Consider the following 16,511-nt stretch of genomic DNA (forward strand, 5'->3'; position numbering starts at 1 on the left):
AAGTTTTTTACCTCTTTAGTTAAATTTATTCCTAAGTATTTGATTTTTTTATTTACTATTGTGAATGGTATTTGTTTCTTGATTTCCTCCTGATCTTGCTCATTATTGGTGTATAGAAATGCTACTGATTTTTGCGCATTGATCTTATAACCTGCGACTTTACTAAACTCATTTATGAGTTCTAGGAGCTTTGTTGTAGATCTCTCAGGGTTTTCTATATATAGGATCATGTCATCTGCAAATAATGAAATTTTGACTTCTTCCCTTCCAATTTGAATGCCTTTTATATCTGGTTCTTGTCTCAGTGCTCGAGCAAGTACTTCCAAGACAATGTTAAATAGGAGCGGAGACAATGGGCATCCTTGTCTTGTTCCTGAGTTTAGAGGGAAGGATTTCAGGATTTCGCCATTATAAACAATGTTGGCTTTCGGTTTTTCATATATACTCTTTATCATGTTCAAAAAGTTTCCTTGTATTCCGATCTTTTGGAGTGTTTTTATCAGGAAGGGGTGCTGTATTTTGTCAAATGCCTTTTCTGCATCTATAGATATAATCATGTGGTTTTTTTCTCTCAATCTGTTTATATGGTGTATTACATTGATTGATTTTCTTATTTTGAACCATCCTTGCATACCTGGAATAAATCCCACTTGGTCATGGTGTATAATTTGTTTAATGTGTTGTTGAATACGATTAGCAAGTATTTTGTTAAGTATTTTTGCGTCTAGGTTCATTAGAGAAATTGGTCTGTAATTTTCCTTTCTTGTGGTGTCTTTGTTTGGCTTTGGTACTAGGGTAATGTTGGCATCATAGAAGGAATTAGGCAGTGTTCCTTCTGTTTCGATTTTTTGGAATAGTTTCAACAGGATTGGTGTTAGTTCTTTCCGGAATGTTTTGTAGAATTCACCTGTGAAGCCATCTGGCCCTGGGCTCTTCTTAGTTGGGAGATTTTTAATGACTGATTCTATCTCTTTGCTTGTGATTGGTTTGTTAAGATCATCAATTTCTTCTTTCGTCAGTAGGGGCTGCTTATGTGTTTCCAGGAATTTGTCCATTTCCTCTAAATTGTCATTTTTGTTGGAATATAGTTTTTCAAAGTATCCTCTTATGATAGTCTTTATTTCTGTGGGGTCAGTGGTGATATCACCTTTCTCATTTCTTATTTTGTGTATTTGCATCTTTTCTCTTTTTTTCTTTGTTAGTCTCGCTAAAGGTTTGTCAATTTTGTTGATCTTCTCAAAAAACCAGCTCTTGGTCTTGTTTATTTTTTCAAGTGCTTTCTTATTTTCTATTTCATTTAGTTCTGCTCTTATCTTTGTTATTTCCTTCCTTCTTCTTCCTGTTGTTCTTTGTTGTTGTTTTTCTAATTCCGTCAAAAGTGCAGTTAGTTCTCCAATTTTTGCTCTTTCTTCTTTTTTGATATATGAATTTATGGCTATAAATTTCCCTCTCAGTACCGCTTTTGCTGCATCCCATAAATTTTGGTATGTTGTGTTATCATTATCATTTGTTTCAAGGTAGTCATTGATTTCTTTTGAGATTTCCTCTTTGACCCACTGTTTTTCTAAGAGTGTGCTGTTTAATTTCCAAATTGTCGTGTGGAGTCTGGGTCTCTGTCCCTTGTAAATTTCCAGCTTCACTCCACTGTGGTCAGAGATATTGTTTTGTATGATTTCGATCTTTCTGTATTCATTAAGCCTTTCTTTGTGGCCTAGCATATGGTCAATCTTGGAGAATGTTCCATGTGCGCTTGAGAAAAACGTATATCCTGCTGTGTTTGGGTGTAATGATCTATATATGTCTATTAGATCCAGCTCTTCTAATATACTGTTCAAATGTTTTGTTTCTTTAGTGATTCTCTTTTGAGATGTTCTGTCCAGAGTTGATAGTGGTGTATTAAAATCCCCCACTATAATTGTAGATGCATCTATTCTTTCACTTAGTTTTTCCAGCGTTTGTCTCACATATTTAGAGGCGCCCTTGTTAGGAGCATAAATATTTATGATTGTTCGATCTTCTTGACAGATTGTCCCTTTCACTAAAATATAGTATCCTTCTTTGTCTCTCACAATTGTTTCGCATTTAAAGTCTATTTTGTCTGATATTAATATAGCTACTCCTGCCTTTTTTTGGTTGTTGTTTTCTTGTATGATTGTTTTCCAGCCATTCACTTTCAACCTCCATGAGTCTCTGGGTCTAAGATGTGTCTCTTGTAGACAGCATACAGATGGGTCGTATTTCCTTATCCAGTGTCCCAGTCTGAATCTTTTGATAGGTGAGTTTAGTCCGTTGACATTCAGTGTTATTACGTTTAGAGAGTTATTTATGGTAGCCATATTTTGGTTGGATTTGTGTTTGTTATATTTTGTTTGTATTATTTTATTTTCCCCTTCTATTTTTGTCTTTCTTGTTGCTTTTACACTCTCCTCCATCTCTGACTGTCCTGTTTTTTCCTTTCTTCCTGCAGAACTCCCTTAAGAATTTCTTGAAGGGGAGGTTTCTTGTTGATATACTCTTTCAGTTTCTGTTTATCTGTGAATATTTTGAACTCTCCATCATTTCTGAATGCTAGTTTAGCTGGATAGAGTATTCTTGGTTGGAAATTTTTTTCCTTTAGTACCTTGACTATATCATACCACTGCCTTCTTGCCTCCATCGTTTCAGATGAGAAATCAGCACTTAATCTTATGGAGTTTCCCTTGTATGTGATGGTTTTCTTTTCTCTTGCTGCTTTTAGAATTTTTTCTTTGTCTTGAGCATTGGATAATTTGACAAGTATATGTCTTGGGGTGGGCCTGTTGGGGTTTATGACCAGTGGAGTGCGCTGTGCTTCTTGGATATGTACATCTGTCTCTTTCAGTAGATTTGGGAAGTTTTCATTCATTATTTCCTGCAACACTCCTTCTGACCCCTTTCCCTTCTCTTCTCCTTCTGGAATGCCTATAATACGTATGTTTGAGCGTTTTGCGTTATCATTCAGGTCCCTAAGTCCTATCTGGATTTTTTCTACCTTTTTATTGACCACTTCTACTATCTGTTTGATTTCCAATGCACTGTCTTCCACATCACTAATTCTCTGCTCTGCCTCTTCTAGTCTGCTGATATTTGCTGCAAGTGTATTTTTGATTTCTTGAATTGTGGTGTTCATTTCCATCATATCTGTTATTTTTTTGCGCATGTCTGCAATTTCCCCTCCAAGTGTTGTCTTCATGCTGTTAATCTCTTTCATTACTTCATCAAATTTGTCGGTGATAAATGATCTGAGATCTTTCATTCCTTGTGCGAAGTCCTGCCCCCCTTCCTGATTGGATTCAGCCATGCTTTCCTGATTACTGGTTTGGTTTGTAGATTTTTGTTCCTGTCTTGTCAACATTTTTTCTTGACGGGTTTAATCAGTTCCTTAGCTTCTTTGTCTAGTCTTGGAGATTAATTAGCTGTTGTTTTTGCGTAAGTGTTATATCTTCTCTTTGTCACTTTGTTCTTCTTATTCCAATTTCTTATTGCTAGTTAAGCTCACTTTAAAGGAAAGTATTAGTGCTGGGGAAAGGCAATTGTGTAAGGGAGGAAAAAGTGTGAAGTAGTATTGGTGATATATGTTAACAAAGCAACAATATGAGTTCTGGGAGGATGGAGGTTAGATCATGTAAATTGTGTAGAGTTATAGTAGTAGGAAAGTACCTATAATGAGGTAGACGACTGAATATGGGAGGAATGTGGTACGTACTAAGAGGCTATTGTTTCCGTGAGAGAGGGAAAGAGAAAAGAGAGGTAATAGTTTCAGGGACGAATACCAGATGGAAAACTAAACAAAGGTATTAGAAATTAAGAGTTAGACACTTTGCGGATCAAAGAAAGGGAGATGGAATATAGGAGAGATAGCAGATGGTGGAGGATATCAAGTTGTAGGGGAAAGGGGATAGTGTAGATAGGCTAAATCTATTCACAGAAAAATGAGGCAGTGGAGGGTGAGGAAACCCAGCAAATGTGAGGTATTTCCTGTAGGACCTATTGTATTGTTAAGATAAAATAGTATAAGAAGAATATTGGGGACAGGAAAGAGAGGATTAAAAAAAAAAAAACAACAACAACAAAAATAAAATAAAAAATAAAAAAAACAAAAAAAAACAAAAAAAACACAAAAAACAAAGAACAGAAACCCCGCCGCCAGGCTCGGCTGGGCTCGGCCAAGCTCGGCTGGGCTCCGGTCCCCTGCCCTCCGCGGCTCGGCTGGGCTCGGGTCCCCCGCCCGTCGCGACTCGGCTGGGCTCGGCTGGGCTCGGCCTTCCCGCCCGCCGCCCGCCGCGGCGCAGCGCGGCTCGGCTCTCCCGCCCAGCGCAGCGCGGCTGGGCTCGGCCGAGCTCGTCTGGGCTCGGCTCCCTCGCCCGCCGCGGCTCGGCTGGGCTCAGCTGGGCCCGGCTGGGCTCGGCTTCCCTGCCCGCCACCCTCCGCGGCGCAGCGCGACTCGGCTCTCCCGCTCGCCGCCCTCCGCGGCGCGGCTGGGCTCGACTGAGCTCGGCTGGGCTCGGCCCCCTCGCCCTCCGCGGCTCAGCTGGGCTCGGCCCGGCTCGGCTTCCCCGTCATTTTGATTTATTCTGATTGGGTCATGTTGTCCTTCTTGAATACCGATATTCATGTCTTTCATAAGTGTTAGAAAATTAATAGCATTTCCTTCAATATTCTTTCTACCCCGTTTCCATTCTCTTCTTCTTCTAGGACACCTATAATGTGTATGTTTGTGCATTTCATGTTGTCATTCAGTTCCCTGAGACCTTGGCAAGTTTTCCTATTCTTTTTTCTGTCCTCCTATCTTTTCAAGTTCAGATGTTCTGTTCTCAATTTCACTTATTCATTCTTCTGCCATTTCAAATCTGATGTTCTATGCCCTGAAAGTATTTTTAATTTCATCCACTGGATTTTTCATTCCCATAAACTCTGCTACTTTTTTTTTCTGCAGGCTTTCAAATAGTTCTCTATGCTCACACAGTGTCATGTATCTTTTACCTCTTCAGTCATATTTTCCTTCATCTCCTTACATTGATTAAGGAGGTTCATGTGAACTCATTGATTAGCTGTCTTAAATCCTGTCTCTCTTCTGGATTTTTTGTTTGTTCCTTTGGCTGGGTCATATCTTCCTGTTCCTTAGTATGGCTTGTTATCTTTTGGTCGGTATCTGGGAATTTGATTATGTTGGTGCTTTTACTCTGTTGATCAATTTCTCACTCTTGTCTACTGGTTTTATTTCACAGCTCTTCTTTGATTTCTGGTTTAATTTTTTTCTGAAGTTTTAAGATTGCCCTGTTTAAGTTTTCCAAACAGGGGTACGGAGCTGCTAATAGGGCACAGACCAAATCTATGGTGCCTCGGAAATGGAGAGACAAGCCTTCTCTCATTCACTTTCCTGGCTGGCCAGCAGGTGGCATTCTTTGGCAAACCCTTTCATGGAGATGAATCATTCAACCTCCACTAATTAGCTCTTATGAACTAGGGATTTGGGTTATGGTGGTTACATATATATGGTGGAAACCTCCCTCTTCCCAGAGGGGGAATACGTCCTTTCTCTTCTTGGTTGGCCGCTCAATCCCAGGATTTACCAAAGCTGTTTGGCCTCGGGCATGAGGGATAGATGGCATTCGCAGCCACGGGGCATCAACTCAGTTTTCCCTTTGACCTCTTGTCTCCTTGTCTCCAGTCCCCCCTGGGCAATGTGTGAGGCACTCTCCTAGTCTGCAGGTCCCCAAAGTGGCTCCCTCAGATGATTTCTATACTTCTCCCCTATTTTACAAGAGAGCCGTCCCCTGCCTGAGCCACTCCCTGCCATCTTATCAATCCTTTTCTTTAAATAGTAAATTTTATTTCAACTTAAAAAAAAAAAAGGCAACAAAATACTCAACTATAAAAGATAATGTTTATTGCACTACTGACTTCATGGAAAGTAAGGAAAATCTCTAAGAGGACCAAAAGAAGAAAAGGGAAGTGGGGTTGACCAGAGTAGCAGAGGTGCCCTGAGGATAAATGTACCAAGCCAAGACTTACAGTCTTGCGGGGACCCCAGGAAAGGTTTTAGTAGTATACCCTGGCTCCTGGCAAAGCATATTAAAAAATTCTCAAGGGAATCGTCCTCAAATTGGCTCCAAGTTCAACCACAGATAAAAGTGAACAATATATGCACTTTAAAAAAACTTGGCCCAGTGGTTACGGTGTCTGTCTACAACATGGGAGGTCCGCAGTTCAAACCCTGGGCTGCCTTAACCCGTGTGGAGCTGGCCCATGCACAGTGCTGATGTGTCCAAGGAGTGCCGTGCCATGCAGGGGTGCCCCCCCTGTAGGGAAGCCACATGCGCAAGGAGTGCACCCCCCAAGGAGAGCCACCCAGTGTGACAGAAAGTGCAGCCTGCCTAAGAATGGCGCCACCCACACAGAGAGCTGACACAAGATGACGCAACAAAAAGAAACACAGATTCCCATGCCGCTGACAAGAACAGACGCGGACAAAGAAGAAGACACAGCAAACAGACACAGAGAACAGACAACCAGGATGGGGTGGGGGAAGGGAGAGGAGAGAAATAAATAAATCTTTTTTTTAAAAAAAAAGGTGGGCTAATTCTAGAAAAAAATCCTATTAGTTTTTTCACTGAAGTCGCATTAAATTTATAATAGGTACAAATGCACAGAACTCTCTAAAAAATAAGAACAATGAGGAAAGATTACCTTTACCAGATATAAAACATAATAATTAAAACTATACTATGCTGGCAAATGGACACATCAATGACACAAAAAATGGAAAATCAGACCAGACTCAAGTACAAGTACAACATTAAAGGAAATGTTTGAATCAAAAGGGTAAAGATGGACTACTTAATAATGGTTGTTGGGACAACCGTGTAGCAATTTGTAAAAAGATAAAGTTGTATCCATATCTCATATCATATACTCATATCTGGTATCAACAACTCCCAATCCCAAAACATTAAAAAAATTAATATATATTAAAAGTGAAATATTAAAAATATTATACAAGAAAACAAGAGGTCTTTTATAACTTTGGAGTGAAGAAGCATTTTTAACTCTATGTCAACATCTAGAAGTTATAAAAGGCAAGATTAATGAATTAAATTATGTAAAAACTTTAAAACTTCCGCATGGCAAAATAACATAAGCAAATGACAAACTGGAAAAAAATATTTGCAATCCATATCTCAAAGGATTAAAGAAGCACTCTTGGGAAGTGGATGTGGCTCAAGTATTAAGGCCTCCACCTACCTACCATATGGGAGGACCTGGGTTCAATCCCTGGGGCCTCCTGGTGAAAAAGAAGAAAAAGCATGCTGTGTGGCAAGCCAGTGCCACATGGTGAGTTGAGTGCCCACGCGGTAAGCCGAGTGCCCTTGCACAGGCCTATGTGGTGAGCCAAGTGCCCACGTAGGGGCCTATGTGGTGAGCCAAGAGCCCACGCAAGTGCCTGCATGGCTAGCCGAGTGCCTGCACGGTGAGCCAGTGCCTGCACGGTAAGCCAAGTGCGCGGGCGAGTGCCCAATGGTGAGCCGAGTGCCTGCACAAGTGCCAGCATGGTGAGCCAGTGCCCACATGGCGAGTCGAGTACCTGCACAGCAAGCCAAGTGCCCACACAGTGAGCCAATGTCCACACAAGTGAGTCACGTGGCATGATGATGGCACAACAAAAGAGAGACAAAGGGGAGAGTCAAGGTGAAGCGCAGCAGAGACTAGGAACTGAGGTGGTGCAATTGACAGGAAACCTCTTTCTACATCAGAGGTCCCCAGGATCGAATCTCGGTGAATCCTAGAGGAGAAAGATAAGAAGAGAAGACAAAAAGAGAAAGAGATACAGAAGATCACACAACAAATGGACACAGACAGCAAAAACAGCAGGGCGGGAGAGGGGAGGGGGGGGAAATAAAGAAACACTCCAGAATATATTAAACATAGGAAAAAAAATCAAGATGCAGAACAGTGTAAAGAGTAGGCCAATATTTTTATTTTAAATCCGGCGGGGGGGGGGCGGCGGGGGTTGTTAATATGTGTGTGTGGGAGACATGCATTTGCTTACATATACATAATATTTTTTGGAAGCTATCAAAGATGCACTGCAGTTACATTCTTTGCACCAAATGTTATTTCAAACAATTTGGTTTACATGTGGTATTTCCCCAATGGCAAACTTATATATAACATGACATACTGCATGGTAACACATTAAAAATCACACTCTCTTCGTTCTGTCTTAAAAATACTGTTCTGCTTAGATATCATAGGAAGATGTTTCACTGCTTTCACTTTTAGCTTTAATGTTTGAATCATGGGCGTGTACTATATGCCAAAAAAAAAGAGAAAGAAATTGAAGAGAAATCACATGATCCTATCAATTGATGCAGAAAAGCCATTTGACAGAATTCAGCACTCTTTGTTATTAAAAACATCACAAAAGATAGAAATAAAAGGAAGCTTTCTCAACATGGTAAAGTGCATATATAAAAAACCCACAGCTAACATTGTACTCAATACTGAAAGACTGAAAGCTTTCCCACTGAGTCCAGGAACAAGACAAGAATACCCACTGTTACCACTGTTAATCAATATTGTGCTACAAGTTATATCCAGAGCAGTGAGACAAGAAAAAGAAATAAAAGGCACCCAAATAGAAAAGGAAAAAGTAAAATTTTCCCTATTCAAAGATGATATGATCCTATATCTAGACAATCCCAAAAAATCCACAACAAAGCTACTAGAACTAACTGACAAGTTCAGCATAGCGGCAGGATATAAGATCAATATGCAAAAATCAGTATCATTTCTATACAATACTGATGAGCAATCTGAGGAGGAAGTCAGAAAGAAAAATTTCACTTATTATGGTGACTAAAAGAATCAAATATTTAGGAATAAACTTAAACAAATAACATAAAGTCCCTTTATTCAGAAAACTACAAAACATTGCTAAAAGAAACCAAAGAAGACCTAAATAAATGGAAAGACATTCCATGTTCACAGACTGGAAGACTAAATATCATTAAGATGTCAATTCTACTCAAACTGATTTACAGATTCAATGCAATCCCAACAAAAATCTCAAGAGCCTTTGTTGCAAAAACGGAAAAGCCAATTATTAAATTTATTTGGAAGGGTAAGGGCCCCGAATAGTCAAAAATATCATTAAAAAGAAGAACAAAGTTGGAGGACTCTGATTTCCTGACTTTAAAGCATATTACTTAGCTACAGTGGTAAAAACACATGGTATGGCATAAATGTAAACATATTGACAAAAGGAACTGAATCAAGAACTCAGAAATAGACCCTCACACCTATGGTCAAGTGATTTTTGACAAGGCTATCAAGCCCACCAGCTGAGCTAGAATGGATCAAGAACCTAAACATTGGGAAACAGACATGGCCCAGTGGTTTGGGCGTCCGTCTACCACATGGGAGGTCCGCGGTTCAAACCCCGGGCCTCCTTGACCCGTGTGGAACTGACCCATGCACAGTGCTGATGCACGCAAGGAGTGCCGTGCCACGCAGGGGTGTCCCCGCGTAGGGGAGCCCCATGCGCAAGGAGTGTGCCCCATAAGGAGAGCCGCCCAGTGCAAGGGAAAGTGCAGCCTGCCCATGAATGGCGCCACCCACATGGAGAGTTGACACAACGAGATGATGCAACAAAAAGAGACACAGATTCCCGTGCCGCTGACAACAACAGAAGCGGACAAAGAAACAAGACGCAGCAAACAGACACAGAGAACAGACAATTGGGGTGGGGGGGGTGGGGAGGGAGAGAAATAAATAAATAAATAAATCTTTTAAAAAAAGGAAAAAAAAAAAGAACCTAAACATAAAACTCCTAGAAGAACTTGTAGGGAAACATCTTCAAGATTTTGTGAATGGAATACTATTCAGCTGTAAGAAGAAATGAAATCAGAATGCATATGAGAACATGGATAAACCTTGAGGACATTAAGTTACATGCAATAAACCAGACACAAAAGGACAAATATTGTACAGGCTTACTAATATGAAGTAAACATGATGAGTAAACTCATGGAGGTAAACTCCAGATGAGAGGTTACTAGGAGACAGAATGTAGGTTGAGAATGGAAGCTGATGCCTAATGTATTTAGAATTTTCAATAAGAGTTACTCTAAAAGTACAGAAATAATTAGGGTGGATGGTAACAGATTATAGTAAGCATAACTTACATTGCTGATTTATAAATGAGACTGGTTGAAAGAGGTGGTCTGTGGACATAAATGTCAATTGAGAGTTAGCCAGAGAATAATCTAGGGAATGTATAATAGTGGTTAGGTGGTGGAGGAAGATTGTTGTTAACTGTATAAACACAAGAATGTTCATTTACAAAGGATATGGTGATACATGGGAAAATTACAATGATGTAATTTATGGATAATTGCTAACAGTAATATTGTAATATTTTTACAGCAATGGCAAAGAAAATACAATATCAATCCTAAGGAAAATTAAGGGGGAAGAAAGGGGTACGGAATTTTTCCTTTTGCAGTAATGAAAGCATTCTAAAATTGATTGAGGTGATAGCACAACCCTGTGATGAAAATGAGGGCCACTGAGGGTACACTATGAATTGACTAGACAAAGCATGGGACTGTATAACACAGGGAATCTTGTAGTGGAATATAGTCTGTGGTTAACAGAACAAATATGAGAACATTCTCTCATGAACTATAACAAATATACAATACTAATAAAGGGTGTTAATAATTGGGTGGGTTGGGGGAAAATATACCAAATATAAGATATGGGATAAAGTTATTTATAATATTTGACGATGCTCATTCATAGATTTTAACAGCAATTTCACAACAATGCAAAATGTTGTGATGGGGTGATGTATAAAAAAAAAAAAGTAAAACTTACTCAACTAATATCTATATTCTTATATATTAAATTTTCTTATAACACTTTTTCCAGATCTGAAATATCCTGTGCTATCTAAATCTATTTGGTTACTAAATTCACATAGCAAGTTCAAGACAAGAGAGATACCAGAAAACCTCTGAAGAATAACTTCCCTTGTGGATATAAATTGGAGGTGCTCTACTCACTACTTAATTTTGTTGCGCACTATTTAAGAAATGCTGAAACACTGGTAGAAGAAGATTTTTCAAACAATATATACATTACAACTAGAGTACAGACTTCTATTCTTATGCCAATCCAGTCAATTCTAAAATCAAGTTTATTTCACAATTAAACTAAGTTGATGGAAGCCAGAGCAAACATATACAAATAAAAAATTTTCACTTTCAAAGCAAACCAATTATATAATTAACCCTTATCTAGCATTCCAATAACCAGAAAAACACCAACTGAACAAATCTGGACAATTATAATGTTAATGTGCCAATTCTCAAACACCTGAATTTATCACATAAAAGTTTTACTAAATTACAGGGAATATATTTGGCTCAATGGATAGAGCATCCGCCTACCACATGGGAGGTCCAGGGTTCAAACCCAGGGCCTCCTGACCCATGTGGTGAGCTGGCCCACATGCAGTGCTGATGCACGCAAGGAGTGCCATGACACACAGGGGTGTCCCCCGCATAGGGGAGCCCCACACGCAAGGAGTGTACCCCGCATGGAAAGCTATCCCATGCGAAAAAAGAGCCGCCTGCCCAGGAGTGGTGCTGCACACACAGAGAGCTGACGCAGCAAGATGACACAACAAAAAGAGACACAGATTCCCGGTGCCACTGACAAGAATGCAAGTGGACACAGAAGAATACACAGTGAATGAACACAGAGAGCAGACAATAGCAGGGGGTGGGGGGGGAGAAAGGGAGAGAAATAAATAAAAAATAAATCTTTAAAAATGAAATAAAATCACAAATTTCCAAATAATTAAATTATATAACTTGTGATAACACACTACTAATCAAGCATAGCTGATTAAACAGAATCATCAGTTCTTAACTCAAATGAAGAATATCTGAATATATTGAAAGTATCTTCAGTTTCCTTTAATATGGAAAATAATACCACATAATACTGACTGGAACCAAAGTTGGCACAAAGAAATTTCAGAAAAGTTACTCCAAATCTGGCATTCCTTATTTCCAATCTCCAAATAAAGACTCTAGTTCATTAGCATCTTTATTACAACAAAACTACAAACTTCCCACAGGAATTGTTACAGTCCTATACACTTAAATACCTTTTTAGCTACTCTCAGGAGACTTTTGAGGCTTTAAGCCCTCTCTGGGGATCTTTCCCAACCTCTACTATTTGTTGTTTTAGTTGTTCCCTAACAGGAACTTAAAATTAAGACACAGGATTCAAGATTCATTCATATTCTCTTCTTTTCTTATATTCACTAAAGGAGAACATATTACTATCATTTATCCTACTTCCAGATGGAATTCCTCTTAGCGATGATTCTTTTGAAGTAGAAACAAGCAAGCCAAAGAATTTTGTTTTCTGTGTTTAAAAAAAAAAAAATCCCACATATACCAAAAAACAAACAAACAAAAAACCACAACACACATATATACATATCATCATTATACAGTTATAAACATAATGGTTGACATTTTTCAGTGTGATCTACCTCTCCAGATTCATCAGATAGTTTTGGAAAAATGTGAACTCTTTCAATTTACTAAGTGACCATATAGGAAACTATTAAGTAAAATGTTAGCATACCTACTTTACCAGCATCAATCAAAGGAGAGGAATCATTCATCTTGGCTCTTGTTTCTTTTTTTTTTTTTTTTTTTTTGGCTCTTCTTTCTTACACTGCCTTCTATCTTTCTATTTTTTCTATTTTTTTCCCCCATTAGTTCTCTACTGTCTTCCTGCAGCTGTATGGAATATCTTGTACCTTAGATATACTTATCATTTATATTCTACTGTTCGGAAGGAGAACTGATTCTATCTGAATAAAACATCTAGAATAAGCAAATTCATCCAGACAGAAATTAGATTAGAGGTTAATGGGCCTTGGGGTGGGGTGAAGGGTCTGATATGAGGAATTACTGCTTAAAGGGTAAAGAGGGAAATGGATTTGGCCCAACAGATAGGGTGTCCACCTACCACACGGGAGGTCCAAGGTTCAAACCCAGGGCCTTCTGACCTGTGTGATGAGCTGGCCTACGCGCAGTGCTGATGCATGCAAGGAATGCCCTGCCACACAGGGGTGTCCCCCGCATAGGGGAGCCCCACGTGCAAGGAGTGCGCCCCATAATGAGAGGTGCCCAAAGTGAAAAAAGTGCAGCCTGCCCAGGAATGACACCGCACAACAGAGAGCTGATGCAGCACGATGATACAAGAAAACAAGACACAGATTCCAGGTTCCGCTGACAAGAACACAAGCGGACACAGAAGAACGCACAGCAAACAGACACAGAGAGCAGACAACTGGTGGGGGGAGATGGGAAGGAGAGAGAAATAAAAATAAATAAATAAAACTTTTTTAAAAAACGTTTAAAAAATAAAGGGTAAAGATTTCCTATTTTGGGTGATGAAAAAGTTTTGGTAATGGAAGGTGGTGATGGTAGCAAAACATTGTAAAAGTATTAAATTCCTGATTTATTTATTTAAAAATGGTTAAAATGGAAAATTTTATGTTATACATGTTACCACAATTTTTTTGAAAAAAGAATCCATCATGTACGAGATACTATATATAATTTTTTTTTTTTTTGAGGTACCAGGGCTAGGGATTGAACCTGGGACTTTGTATTCAGGAAGCCAGCATTCAACCAATGAGCCATATCCGCTCCCCTGAGGTGTTTTTTTTTTTTTTTGCTTGTTTGCTTGTTGTTTTTTCTTCTGTTTTGTTTTTTTAAGTGGCACTAGGAACCAAACCCAGGACCTCCCATGTGAGAAGCTGGCACCCAACCGCTTGAGCCACATCAGCTCCCCATATATAAATTTAACTCTCAAAGAAAACACATAATATAGCCATTAATAGCCCCACTTTCATACGAGAAAACCAAGGCCGTAAGATAAAATTACTTCTCTATGCACAGTTATTAAGCCAGGATTGAATTTGATTCTGATGCCATACTCCATGCTCTATACATTATTTTTAAAGAACTAATTTAGAGGGTAGTAAAATATTTAACACCCTATGCTAAAGTAACTTGGAAAAATAAACACCTACCTATCAACTAGCATTTCTCTAAGTATATGGATACCTTCCTTCAGAAGCCACAGACTGCATTCTGCTACAAACAAGGTATATGGGATATGAACTACTGAGTATAAGTACCAGTAGGTGAAATATTTGAATATAAAACTCCATCAATAGCACTATTTTAAAAAAACACTATAGAGATTACTGAAGCACTTATTCTGTAGCCATTTACAAGTTTGCTGTGCAAGGTAATACCAGTTAAAGTAAAAAGATCTAAATAAAAATCTTTTCCAATCAACCTCATGAAAATTCTTGAGGTCAGGTGAACAGGTACTGTTTTCATTTCAGAGATGAGAAAAATAAGGCTCAGCATAGGTTATCCAACTTACCTAAGAATCAAACACAGAATTTTTTTCAAGAACTGGGGCAAAACCCATGTTTTCCTGACCTATAACCTTCTAACACATTCACAGTAGAGTTTATCAGCAAAACATCTGGAGCTACCTTATACTACTATAATCTTATGGAGAAGAGCAACTATTAAAAATTTCTGGATGTTACAGCAATTTAGAGAAAAACAAACAGCATGCATTCATTATGGTTTCTGATAACATATATAGAAAAAACAGACAAAATCAAGCCATTTCAAAGTCAGGAAAAGTCCAACATTTTAGCCAAAATATTAAGCCCATTCTTTCTGCCTGAATCTATTGTTTTACTTAGGTATGCATACCATTTAAATCTGTGTGTGGGTCCACATAGTGTCTACAGTCTGAAATACTGTATATAGTGACTAAAACTTTGGGTCAACACATGATCTAAAACAAATTAAGTATCTTTACTGGACAGGATAAAAAAATTTAAGGAAAATTATAGACTAGTTAGCAGGAAGGGACCATTTCGAATATATTAACTGGCCTTATGAGGAACAAGAGAAATTAATTCTTATATAGAACAATTCATTAAACAAAACTTTTCAACTTATATTATTAGTGAAGGTGATCCTTATAAGGTAGTTAGGTGGTAGCCTAACCATTTGTGAGTCTCAGTTTCTTCCGTTAACTTGTCCATAGTCACTCTGTGAGTAAATAGAAAGGCAAGATTCAAATCTAGGCTTCCTAACTACAAATCCAGTTTCTTTCCACTATGCCACATTAGGAACAATGATTTGAACATACCCATTTGAAAATTTTGCCATAATTTTACAATTGAAAACATGGTTATACTCACATCTTTGATATGCCTCATTAGCATCATATTTTAGAGTCACAAAACAGACTATTTGGGAATAACATGGAAAGATTAAACTTAAACTTAATGGCATATGTGTGTAGGTTAGATAACAGTTAATAAAGAAATCCATATACTATAGATGATCACATATTGTTGGGAATTCTACTTACCCGTTTTGAAGAACAGTGTTCATTCTTTTCATCTGTCATCTTCCCACTTTTAAGTACTTTCCTTGTATGCTTGATGGTTGTTTTTATGGCAGGTCGACATACATAGTTCTCCAGGTTCTTTGGGGGTTTTTTAGTTCTCTTAGCCTGAAGGCCAATTTTCAATTTTAAATTTCCCTCTGTAAAGTTTGTTTCTTTCACTGAAAACTGCTGCTGTGCATCAGTTAAACCATTATCTTTCCCTGACTCAATATTTCTTTCACGATTCCACTTGCGAAGATCCTCTTCCTCTTTTGTGTTGTTCTCTAGCTCTACTTCTCTCTTGCTGACCAGTGTGCCAGTGTTGATGGCAGAGGGACTCTTTCTTGAAAATCCTTCGGAATCAGAACCCAATCCTAACATAGCAGAATTTCTAGGGTCCATCACAAGTGTATATTATTGCCAAGGAATCTTATGAAAATTTTACAGAACTGTGTTCCATAAAAAACAGGGATCTCCAAAACTTGCAACCAGCATCTCTTTCTCTGCAGGATAGATGATAACAAAAATTTATCAGAATAGAGGCAACTATTGAGTAACATGAGTAATGTGTATAGGGAGGGAAGCAAGAAAAACCCAAAGAACAGTTAAAACAAAATCAATCAAAATGCAGTTCAAAATGGATTTAAATTCATTTAATTATAAGTACATTAAAATTTTCAGAATAAGATTATTATTCTATGGATATCATAAATAAGCGGTATTGGTATCGTGTAAATCAAACTTTAAAAATCACTGTTAAACTCAACCAAGAAGCTTCTACAAATGGCCAAGCAATAACTGTATTTTAGAACTCCTTGGTTTCAATGCATTTCCTTCATTCTAGTTGAATAAAATCCATTTCACTGAAGGAAAAGAACCATGTTTTAGGCTGGTTTCAGTGCTTTTTTTTTTAATAAGAATGGTAAGAGGTTGTCAAGACTTCTTAGGTTAGCCTGGAATTATCTCTG

At 38.4% G+C, this 16,511-nt stretch overlaps 1 protein-coding gene across 7 annotated transcripts in view; it reads right to left on the minus strand.

Annotated features, from left to right (window-relative positions):
- ASH1L (ASH1 like histone lysine methyltransferase) overlaps positions 1-16,511 on the minus strand; it is a 320,979-nt gene that overhangs the window by 258,251 nt on the left and 46,217 nt on the right. For all 7 annotated transcript variants that reach the window (XM_058309826.2, XM_058309824.2, XM_058309821.1 and 4 more), the window contains one exon: positions 15,526-16,046. In XM_058309826.2, the coding sequence (XP_058165809.1) occupies positions 15,526-15,945 (420 nt within the window). In that variant the 5' untranslated portion in view covers positions 15,946-16,046. The remainder of the gene's footprint in view (positions 1-15,525; positions 16,047-16,511) is intronic.

This window comes from Dasypus novemcinctus, chromosome 13, assembly GCF_030445035.2.
Source record: "Dasypus novemcinctus isolate mDasNov1 chromosome 13, mDasNov1.1.hap2, whole genome shotgun sequence".
NCBI lineage: Eukaryota > Metazoa > Chordata > Mammalia > Cingulata > Dasypodidae > Dasypus > Dasypus novemcinctus.